At 40.2% G+C, this 12423-nt stretch overlaps 1 protein-coding gene across 1 annotated transcript in view; it reads left to right on the top strand.

Annotated features, from left to right (window-relative positions):
* Window positions 1-432: 432 nt before the first annotated feature.
* Window positions 433-12423, top strand: part of LOC124721730 (zinc finger FYVE domain-containing protein 9) — a 377978-nt gene continuing 365987 nt past the window's right edge. The window contains exon 1 of the mRNA XM_047246829.1: window positions 433-841. Within this exon, the coding sequence (XP_047102785.1) occupies window positions 784-841 (58 nt within the window). The 5' untranslated portion in view covers window positions 433-783. The remainder of the gene's footprint in view (window positions 842-12423) is intronic.

The following is a 12423-nucleotide window of genomic DNA, read 5'->3' on the forward strand; positions in this document are numbered from 1 at the left end:
TTTTTTACTGGAATATTTTTGGTCTTGAGGGTTTATCGCACTGGGATGAAAAATGTGTTACAACAACATTCTTATTGTTCTTTATTTTATCTTTCAGTCGAAATCAAATCAATTTTGAAGCTAATATTCAGTCTCTTCATTTTCAATTTTTGAACTTAAAAAAAACTGATGCCAGCTGAGAAAGTGTTTTGTAGAGAAATTTGTTACATTTCGACTTATAGTGTCACATCTTACTTTGCTAAGGTGGAACCCAAGATGAGGAACCGTATACAAATCAAGATTTTTCTGTTTGTAAAGTGAACCGTATTTGCAAGACCCTAATTGCTATAATTCAATTAACAACTTTGACAAGTCATATGCGTTGGGCGACGTAGACCATGGACGTAATTCTTACCTCCATGACGTAGACGCAATACGAAGTACTCAGACCAAAGATGTCTTATTTTTCCGTGTTTCGCTGATGAAGTGAGAGCTTGTTTACCCAGTGACAGATAATCAGTGCGGTTATGAAATTGTTTTCGTAGTGTTAATGACGGTGCAAACTGTGAGTTTCGTCTGAAAGTAAAATGCAGAAACAATACATTTTCGACCTGTACCATATTTTCACGTCTTTTGAAAATTTATGCGAGTTTCAAAAGTCCGTGCATCACAGAGAAACACTGACTATTTTGACAAGTCTCTTTAGTCGATGCGAGCCTGCGTTTGTAATGTCATTTATTTCTTACAGTCGGTAATCCGTACCTTAGACACTTCCGTTCATCTCGTATGACAACATTCTGAAAAATGGAAAAATTTACAGTAGACTTGGACAAAGTTTTGGATGAATTTGAATTCAATGAAGGTAAGCATTATATGTTGTAAACATATACCCTAGTTATCAGTCATTTACTTCGTGATAAGAATATAACAAATTTCGAACAAGAAGCTAAATTACTAGATAGTGAGAGATGCATTGCTAGGGTAAACTATTTAGCAGATGTCACACTGTATTCAAAACACAGTTTTAATTATCATATGAGGAAACAGCAAGTTACTTTCAGTGTGCGGAATGTAGTGGGATAAACTGAATGACAATTCATACTAGAGTAATTCTGTGAACTTAATTTGAGAATGATCATTTTTGTTGTGTGTAAACGTGATATTCATATCTATGGTGCTTTCTCAAATATATTTGTGACACATGGAGACTGGTCATCTGTAAAGTATTAATGGAAAGAATGTATGTGTGTGTTCGGACAATGGCATTATGCATGATCATCCCCTATGCTTTATGCATTCCAGCATGAATAATCTCCAGTCACTCCATTAAGGTATGATGAACACTTGCTCAATGCAACAGAAATGGCTCCTTAAATCCACCAGGGAGAAAAAAATATTGTCTGTCAAGATGTATACAAATTTTACAAAACTGAACAGAAAAATATTACATACAAGTAACTCCAGAACAGATAAAATATTACATGTTAATGTTATGTGCCTATTACTTGTAACACACTCAAGCAGTGGAGAAGGTGGTATATAGAATGAAAGGATCAGCATGCATTGGGCATGACAAGACATCCTGTGAAACGTTACTGAATGTCTTCTCTGAAAACTACCTAGAACAGGTAGTTCAGAACCCCTCTCATGATGGAATTCTGTTAGATCCAGTGGCTACAGCTAGGTGTGACCTCTTTGAGGAAGTCCACATCAAAACTGGTCTCACTGATCACAAGGCAGTTATAGCGATATTGAATACCAAAACACAAACAGCAACTAAAACAAGCAGAAAGATTTATAAGTTCAGCAAACTAGACAGAGAAACAATAGTGTCATAACTCAATGAGGAACTTAAAACTTACAACACAGTGCAGGAGCATTTACAGCTCAAGTTTAAAAGAATAGTTGACCATGCACTGGCTACATATGCACCCAGTAGGACAATTCATAATTGGTGAGATCTTTTATGGCATACTTTCACTGTAAAGAAACGTCTAAAGAAACAGACTACTCCATAATAGATATAAAACAAAGCAGAGGGCTATAGGTAGAGAGATCATTAATGAAACACATTTGGCAGTCAGGAGAGAAATGTGTGTAGCATTCAGTGACTACTGTAGCAAAGAAATTCGGGTCATATGCAAAGTTATCCGATATCCTTGACACCTATTTGTTGTAGAATCTTAGAACATATTCTGAGCTCAACCATAAATAGGTATTTTGAACATAAAGATCTCCTTCATGCCAAGTAGCACAAATTTCGAAAATGTAGATCATGTGAAACCCAACTCGCACTTTTCTAACATGACATCCTGAAAGCTATGAATCAAGACAGTCAGGTAGAAGCAGTATTTCCTGATTTTCAAAAAAGCATTTAAGTCGGAACCACACCTACGTACGTTATCGAAAGCACCGTCATATGGTGTATCAGAATGAAATAAGTGACTGGATTGAGGATCCTTGGTAGGGAGGATGCACATGTTATCATGGATGGAGAGTCATTGATGATGTAGAAGTAACTTCAGGTGTACCACAGGGAAGTGTGCTGGGCCCTTTGCCATTCATGTTGTATATTAATGATCTGACAGACAATATCAATAGTAACGTCAGACTTTTCGCAGTTGATGCAGTCATCTGCAACAAAGTACAGTCTGAACGAAGCTTTACAAACAGTCAGTCAGACCATAATAAGATTTCAAAGTGGTGCAATGAATGGCAACTTGCTGTAAATGTTCAGAAATGTAAGATTGTGCATTTCACAAAACAAAAAACATTGTATGCTATGCAGGTGGAATCTGTAAACTAGTACAAATACTAAGGTAGGGGCATGAAGTGAAACAATCACATAGGCTCAGTTGTGGGTAAAGCAGGTAGCAGTGTTCAGTTTATTGGTAGAATACTAGGGAAATGCAATGGCTCTACAAAGGAGATTGCTTAGAAATCACTTGGGCGACACACCCTAGAATATTTCTCAAGTATATGGGACCTGTACCAAATAGAATTAGCAGGGAGTATTGAATGTGTACAGAGGAGGACAGCAGGAGTGTCACTGAGATATTGATGGGACTGAACTAGCAGACGCTTGAAGATTAATGTAAACTGTCCCAAGAAGGTCTACTGTCAATATTTCAAGAACCAGTTTCAAATGATGACTTGAGAAATATACTACAACCCCCCACATATTACTCCAATAGGGATATTAAGGATAAGATCAGATTAATTACAGCATGGCCAGGGGCATTTAAACTGTCATTTCTCCAACACACTTATACAGGAATCGAATGGGAAAAAACCCTGCTAACTGGTACAGTGAGAGATACCCTGAACTATACACTTTACAGTGGTTTGCAGAGTATAGATGTAGATGTGTCTGTAGGTAAATGTGGAGGAGATACTAGCCAAGTTGAGCATTGAACAGACAATTCCAAAAGGGTTTTTATCATCATTAAACTACAAATTCTGCAAGATTCATGTTAGCTATAAAAAAGAACATTTTGTAGCAAGAGTTGTCATCAGTTCAAATATTCTTGGAACACCTGTTTGTGCATGTAGTTTTCCTTGTGCGTTGCTTGGGTTTCCAAGAGCTATGAGCGTGTATATATTTTATCAGCTATATGTGAGACTCATTATGCTGGTCTTCCTGAACTCCTCACTGACTTGTTGTAGCTGAATGTGAACCTTCATTTTTTTGAGTCATGTGTACAGCATTTATTTATAGGCTAGAAGGAGGTGATTTATTAATGGACTCTGTATCTATATTAGTGCTTAACAACTGTGAGTTCTTTCTCTATTCGTATTTTTCTGTTACGTTAGTAATATTTTCCTTTTGCATCATTCTGAAAATTGTTCCAGTGTGTGTCATTATTGAGCATGTCTGTCTTGCTACACCGAAACACCAATGTAAAGGGAGAACCAAAACTATTAATATTTTCCCTAAGTTAAGATATATTTTACACATGTTAGAGGTAAATGTACTGTTGGGCCAAAGGTTTGTTAGTGATAATTGACAGGAAAAAAATCCATGGTTGATTGATTATTGAAGTCCAGACATTTGGATTTCTAGTGTGACACTCGCCACATTCATAAATAACTTTGGTGTAGGGAACAATGTGATACATTGGTATATAATGTGAAGAGTGACATACATTGTGTATATGGCTTCTTTTTTGTGTGTGTTAGTTGCCAATGTAGGATGCATGTTTTCTTATGGTAAGTCTTATAAAATTTGATAAGTCTAGGTGAAAGAAGCAGCAGATGTGACTGTGTCATGTGCAGAATCAGCTGGGGTGTGGTGGAGCAAAATCACCTTTTCGGATAGCTTACCATGACACTTCATCTTGACAGCTTCTTTCAACAGAGGTGAATCCCCATTTCAAGTGTTTGCTTTGCTCTATTGTCTCAAGGTCACTAGGATATGGCTAGCACTCATCTGTGATGATTAGGAGGCTCAAGAAGTCATCTGAATTTTTGGGACACAATTGCAACAATTCCACATTCGTCTCAGTTCAGCACACTTTTTGAATAGGTGTGAACAGTCACAGAACCTTTGTCATGTTCAAAATGTTGTGCAAGATGTTGAAAACTGATCCACAACTGATTTTCAGTTTTTGCTTATTGCCTCAGTTGTGATATGCCAGTCTTCAAGCACCAGAACCTTCGCTTCTCTTGTAATTCCCAGTTCTTTACAGAGAGATGGGTGGTCACTTTGTTCATTGCCATTCAGACTTTTTATTGCCATGCTGGTAGTTTGTGAACTTCCTACTCAATATGATGGTGCAGTGTTGCTGCCTTCTCAGCATGGATTGTTGCAGTGTTTTTAATCTTCAGATGAAAGAAAAAGTATTACATGTGATATTCTATTTTATAAATAGACAGCACCATTTTGTTTTTGCTCCCCTAGTTGTGAACTACAGTACTGTGACATTGTGGTTTCAATGTGGTTTAACATGACTGCATGCGTGTACCTGCAAACAGCAAAACTCATTATGTAACCTCTCTCTCTCTCTCTCTCTCTCTCTCTCTCTCTCTCTCTCTCTCTCTCTCTCTCTCTCTCTCTGGGGCCCGACTGCTCCTGTATCTGATGTGTGACCAGCATGTGCTGGGTGGTGGGGAGATTGGTGGGGGGTAAGATGGAGGTATTGGGTAACATTATGGGGACAGGATAGGGTTGCTAGGTCCACTGTCGGGAGACTGTGCTGGGATGAGAGGAAGTAGAGAAGGGAAAAGATTAGTGGGTATATTGACAGGATAGGAGTGTGTAATGTTGTGGTGGGAGCACGGAAGGGGGTAGGTAGGTGGAGGTCAGGGACTAGTGAAGGTTAATGCCAGGTAGTTTATAGGAATCAAGGACAGGAAAGCTGGTGTTGGCAGGAAGAATCCAGATTGCACAGGCTGTGAATCTGTCATTAAAGTGAAGCGCATAGTGTTGTATGACATTTTCATCAGCTAGGTGGTCCAGCAGTCTCTTGGCCACAGTTTGGCAGTGGCCATTCATGCAGACAGAAAGCTTCTTAGTTGTCATTCCCACATTGAAAGTTGGACAGTAGTCGCAGCTTAGTTGCTAGAGCACAACACTGCTTTCACAGGTGCTCCTGCCTTTGATTGGATAGGAGATGCTTGTGACAGAACTGGAATATGTGGTGGTGTGAGAGTTTCTGGGACAGGGTCTAGCTTCCAGGTCTGTTGCTGGGATATGAGCCATGAGGCAAGGGGGTAGGAGCAGGGTGGAGTAGGGATGAACAGAGATATTGTGTAGGTTAGGTGGGTGACAGAATAACACTGTGGGAGGGGCGGGGAGGATATTCTGCATTTTAGTGGACGATGAGAGGTAGTCGAAACCCCGGTGGAAAACGTTATTCAGTTGCTCCAGTCCTCGGTGGTACTGAGTCACGAGTTGAGTGCTTCTTCGTGCCCGCGCGAGTCGAATACTTCTTTGTGGCTGGACAGTGACTTTTATCATGCTGTACTCAATGTGCGGTACGAAATTTCTAAATTATGGCGATACCATATAGGGATACAAAGGGCAAGCAGGGTACGGCACAGCTAACTAGCTTTCTTCAAACATTGCAGCATATGGGAGATGGATCTGCATTGACTGTAGCTTTTAATATGTTCCCCTACAACAATAATAATAATAATAAGATCCATTGTGAAATGTTTGGTACTTTGCGTGGATGGGTAAAGAAATCATAAAAATTTTTGAGAATGGAACAATTACAGGGCACATGTATTCATGTCAATTTAACCACATCTCTAAAAATTGTCGAAAAATTTAAGTAACGAAGTTGCTATCCTCATTGTTGCCACCCTCACTAGGTGCATCAAAAAATGTATTAGAATGAGGTGAACTGCTGGTTTGCTTGTGTCCGAATACATCTAATTCCTTGGCATCTTTCAGTGTAAGTTCTAGGGATATTACACAACTGTTGGTACTGATAACCTGATTTTTCTTTGGGCTGCTATACAACTGGCCTTTCTATGCAAACATCACCTATAGATACCTTTTTTTTATCTTGGAAAGCCTTACCATAGTGTTGGGAGGCATATATGTGCCCATTTACATACATGGGCTTTCAAGCATATCTTCCTATCTTTTTATGAGCCATTTGTGTCCAATATTATTTTAAATAATAAGGAAATTCAGTTCTACCACATTAACTCTTCGTTGTATCAGCCATCTCAACACTATTTTAACTGAACTATTCCATTCCCTTGTGGCTGGGCTTTAACTTCAGCCTAGTATGCTCCAACTTATTTGTGATGCTTTTCTTTCCTCACTTCAGTCCATATTTTGTCAGTTTTGGTAGCTGCTCTTTAAGCATCATCTTCAGTGGGAGATATTTCTGGATACCCTTGTGTGTTACTCTCACTTCTTGCATGTCCTTTTCTACTTCAGTGAATCAGGTCTCCTTGATTTTCTTGTTGAGACATTATTAGAGTGTCAAATTGCTCAGCCTTGTAGGACTCTCACAAGCAATGTGGCTGTAGAAAACAACCCTCCTCCTGTGATTTTTTTTGTACATGTGTACAGAATTCACGGTTTTCTTTGACTAGACGTAGGATTTTCCTCAAGATCCTTTTCTTATATCTGAGTTCTTGATCAGACTAATTTTGTATTTATAATGAGGCATTCTGTGGCATATTCACGGTATCTACAGGTCATGAAAGTCATGAAATAGTAATGAAAATGAACAGATGGTCATGAACGTAATGAAAATGTGATGTAATTGAGTGGGTGGACAAGAATTTCGTTTTGTGTGTCAGTCAGGTGCAGTTCTAGGAGGGGCAGCAAATTAGCACTACCTCAAAAATGTTATATCCTGCAGTTCGCTTAATACAAATTTCACTAGCACTGTTATCTGTAGGAAACTTGTATGTCCATCTGTGCAAACCATGTTACCAGAACCTAGCTGGTGTGGTTTGCGTCCTTGATGGGCAGGTGCGGATGGAGAAATTTGGAGGTTGGCTTCGTTGAGCTATATGTGGTGTATACATCTAGTGTAAATGATGTATAAATTGTAGCTATGCCCATAACAGTGCTGCCATCTTGTGTTTCTGGGGGAGTGTCAGTTAGAACAGCTTTTCTTTATGTCCACTCTCATATCTATTTAAATCTCCTTAATCCTCATCTTTTTTTGGAAAGACATTTCCTTAAAGGTTTTTTTAATAATTAATGTTAAACAATGGGAATTTTAATCTTGTTTTAAAGGTATTTAGGATTATCAGAGTAAAATCGATTTCTTGCAAACCAAAATGTACCCCACGCCGTAGTAGTACTACTCCCGCACTGTAACTTGGCATCTGTAAAGCAGGAAGAGTGCACAGTATTTACTGTGGGAAGAGATGGAGTGCAGGGGGGAACACACTCCTCTTCCATGTATGATAAACACACATTGTGGGCAGCACAAACTTGTACTTTGAGTGCCCATGAAAGCAGCATTGTGCATGATGAATTTAATTGTCAGGTAAGTTATGAAAAGGTTACAAATTTAATCCTCTGAAAATCTGTGGACACCTTGATATGGGGCCTCCAGTGATATTACTGTGTAAAAATCTCATATCTTGCCATTAATGGATATGGTTTCTTCTTGTAGACAGTTTTGGTTAGTTGACATGCTGTTTGTAGTTTCCTGATCCAGCATGCAAAGCCTTCTTCCTCAGAGGTGTTTGATTCTGTCCACTCTCCTATGTATCTAAAATTCAGCATTTGTTTGGTCACTCTTCTTGCACCTCAAGTACTCTGGACGGTGACTTGATGATAGTTACAAATTCCGTTTTGTTGATGGAGATCTCTGGTCCCACCTTTGGTGCCTGTTTTTTCTATTTATTGAGTTGTTCTGCAGCTGTGCCAAGCAATTCAGAACAAAATATGAGTTAATCTGCGAAGACTAGGCTGATAACGCCAGTCATGTTTCTGTAGTGAAACCTGAGTCAATTTTCATTACCTTTGTCACTCATTTCTTGTCGCCCCTACCAGATCACTTTCTTGAGCGTGTGATTGAGAACTAGATGTGAGGGTCCATGTCCTTGCCTGCCTCCCCTACTGTTTCCAAAATCATCTGCGATCTCTACAATAAACTTGTCTTTGGAGGAGGCCTTATTAACAGTCTATCAGATACTAGTCCTTTTTTGATTTAAACCAGTTGCTTTCAGAATTCCAAGAAGAGTTGCTTGGTCAACTGAATTGTAAACCTTTTTAAAATCTAAAAAAGAAAAAAAGATTACACCACCCCCAGGATTTGCATAGCTTGTTTCTGTTTTTGAGTGAAACACCTTTTACAATATTCTTTTGCCCACAGGAAATCTATGAACATCCCACTGTGTAATGGATGTGTAAGTCAACCTGAATTGTTAATGTACTTCAGTCTATCAAACTGTGTCTCCAGTTCTGAAAGAGACGGTATGACTGGTGTAGGCTGTTCAGTCTTCAACATATCTCTGAAGAGTCATTTCAGGCTTACACTGAAACACACATGTTCACATTCCCCTCAGGGAACTCTCAGTTCCTCTGCGAGTATGTGTGTGGCAAACATGGTGCCCCAAGCGATTGCAACACTTGTTCCCTTCCTGTGCTGCAATTGTACACTCGTGACTATATATTTTCTCAGATTTATCATGCGAGACAAATTTCCTGCTGACAGCCTAGCTTGCTTGAAGGACATTGAATATGGCTTTTCCACTTTGTTCCCATTATTTAATATCACGTATTATGTTTAACTTACATTTGGTCCACAAATCTGGGTTTGACCTCCACTTTTTTTTAAACATATTTAAAGAATGTGCAAGCCATGTGCGACAGGTTCACCCAGTAGCCAGCATGATAGCCAGTCCATGTGGGGGAGGGAGGTCATAGGTAGTCCCGACTGTGCAGGGATCACACTATTGATGATGTCCGAACTGTAATCTCTCTGTGCATGCTGTCTGTCTGGGGGCACTGGGACTTGGGGACTAGCCATCACTCCAGGTGGCCGTAGCTTTGGTTGGGTGGTGCCCATTGGGAGAAACCCTCTTTCGGGGTAGGTGGCATCATATTGGATATTTGGTATCACAAAATGGCCAAAGTTGTCAGCCAGAGGCCATGAAGCTGTGGCAGTCGCTTCAAGCAGAGGGCAAGTGCAGGTTGTCAAGACCCTATAAACTTTCACCACCTCTGGTATTGGGGGCTAGAATAGACCTGCAGTTATTCCTTACCTGTCATAAGAGGTGACTAAATGGAGTCTTATACCTAATGAAGCTTTTAAGTTTTATGATTCAGCTGTTATTACGACTCCTGTCAGTTTTCACTCATTTCATAACCTTTCCTTCAACATTTTTGGCATACTTACTTATGACCCCCTTTTGCCCTTTGAGCTCCACTTTCTGAAATTTCACAAAAGTGCAGGCCATCTGGGGCAGGAGACCTTATGTGGTGTATAAACTATCCATTGTGTGCTGTGATCTTTCGCACCTTCTGTTAGAGTAGATTTATGTTCTCACCCAAAATCCAACACGGTAGTCAGTCCCTCAAGGGAGACCCCTTACGTGTGTAAACTGCCCAGAATTCCACCTCCCTTGTTAACCAATGTGTTCAGTTTTCAAGAGGGCGAAGAAATCCAGGAATATAAAATGCTTGACCGCCTGTCGTATCAAGACACGAAGAAAAAGTTTTAATGAATCTCCGATTGATATGATGTCTGACTTTATAAACATTGTGCCAGAATCCACACCTACTGTGATGACAAGGTCTCAGATGATAACTACTGGTCCTAGCCACATATTAGTGCCAATTTTTCTGTTTGGAGAGATGACATCAGCTCCCTTGATCTACAATCCCACAGCATCAGTGATAATCCTGCCCCCCCCCCCCACCCCCCCCCCCTCCCGCCCCGCAAATCTCTTCCTCAGATCAGTGTAGTTGGAGGTACCTTGTCCTCAAGGGTCATAAGAGATGAAGACACTTGCCAAGGCACAAAATAGGCCAGTAGTCTACGACTGTTGACTGACGGAACCACAGAGCTGCAAGCTATAGAAAAGAATGGTATTCTTCTGTGTCAGAAGTAGAAACAGGAAATCGTACAGAAATTGAAACCTCACAGGGATGAGAAGTTAAACCAAATTCTGCTGCTACAGTTGATACTGCCCCCATCTCCCCAGAGATCGAGCCTATGAATACTGACAAAAGACTTGGACATTTGGATGGAACATGATTCAGCAGCAAAGTAGTTCATGCTCCCATTTCCCATTTACTGCTTTGTCAGATCCCCTTCTGACATTCCTTCGATGGAACTGTAATGGCTACCATCACCAGCTGGCTGTACTCTATCAATTAATAGCTGCTTACTCTGCAGTTGCCGTGGCACTTCAGGAGACACGGATCTCAGAAATCCTACTGTTAAAAACTACAAATATTATTGTTAAGATCACATTAATGCCGAAAGAGCATTTGGAGAAGTCTACACGCTCATACACGTGGGTACGTTCAGTGAGCATTTGCCACTGACCACTACATTAGAAACTGTGGCTGCTCGTGTCTGCCTGTTAGTTAGGGTAACAGTATGTAATATCTGTTTACCCCCAGGCAGATCTATATCATAGCACGAGCTGGTGGAAGTAGTGGAACAGCAACATTCACATTTTCCCTACTGGGGGACTGCAGTGCCCACAATCCTCTGTGGCGCAGCAAAACCACATCTAGCAGAGACTGAGTAATGGAATAATTAATTTCAGGACTGAGAATCTACCTACTTAACACTGGATCTCCAGCATATTGCAGTACAGCGTATGGAACATACTCGGCCATAGATCTTACTGTCTGCATCCCAAGCATCTCACCCTTGTTTCAGTGGTCCATCCATGATGACCTCTGCAACAGTGACCACTTTTCCTATCACTCTCTCTTTCTCATATCACCAACAGAGTGAACAAGCAACCCTTCAGAAAGCCAACTGGCAAACTTTCACCCACAAACAACTTTTGAAACCGGTCAAGAGAAAGATATTGAACGAGTAGTACAAGGTACTGATGACTTCATTGCACACGCTGCAGAAGCTACGATATACTATTCTTCAGGCCCTTCCTACCAGAAACTATATCTACATCTATACTCCACATGCTACCTTCTAGTGTTGGCAGGGGATACTTTGTGTACCACTGTCATTTCCCTTCTTATTGATTCCAGTTGCGAATAGTTCACAGAAAGGCCGATTGCCTGTAAGCTTCCGTGTGGGCTCGAATCTCTCTCTAATTTTATCTTTGTGGTCTTTGCATGCTGTATATATAGGAGGAAGCAATATATTTTTTGACTCTTCTAGGAATATACACTCTTGAAACTTCAGCGGTAAGCCATACTGTGATGCGGAATGCCTCTTTTGCAGCATCTGCCTCTGGAGTTGGTTGATCATATCTGTGATGCATTCGTGCTTATGGAATGAACATGTAACAAAATGTGCTGCTCTTCTTTGGACCTTCTCTGGTTCCTCTATCAGTCCTATCTGGTGTGGATCTCATATAGAAGAGCAATATCGAAGTATTGGTTGAACATGTGTTTCGTAAGTTGATGGAATGCAGTTCCTGAGGATTCTTCCAACGAATTGATGTGACATCTTCTGCGTTACTTGCAATTAATTTTTTGTGTTTGTTCCATTTCAGATCATTCCATGTGTGTACTTCTAGATATTTTATGGAATAACTGCTTCCAGTGACTGTTCTGCAGTTGTGCAATAATACAATAAAGGATCTTTCTGTATTTGTATTCACAGCACATTACATTTGTTTATGTTGGGCATCAATTGGCACTTCTTGCAACATCTTCCTGCATTTTAATAGAGTTTTCTAGAATTGCAACTTTTCTGTATACTACAGAATTATCCACGAAAAGCCTCATGGAACTTCAGACTTTATCTACTAGGTCATTTATATGTATTGTGAAAAGTAATGGTCCTGTAACACTCCTCTGGGGCGCACACA

The sequence above is a fragment of the Schistocerca piceifrons genome, chromosome X (genome assembly GCF_021461385.2).
Source record: "Schistocerca piceifrons isolate TAMUIC-IGC-003096 chromosome X, iqSchPice1.1, whole genome shotgun sequence".
In the NCBI taxonomy this organism is placed as follows: domain Eukaryota; kingdom Metazoa; phylum Arthropoda; class Insecta; order Orthoptera; family Acrididae; genus Schistocerca; species Schistocerca piceifrons.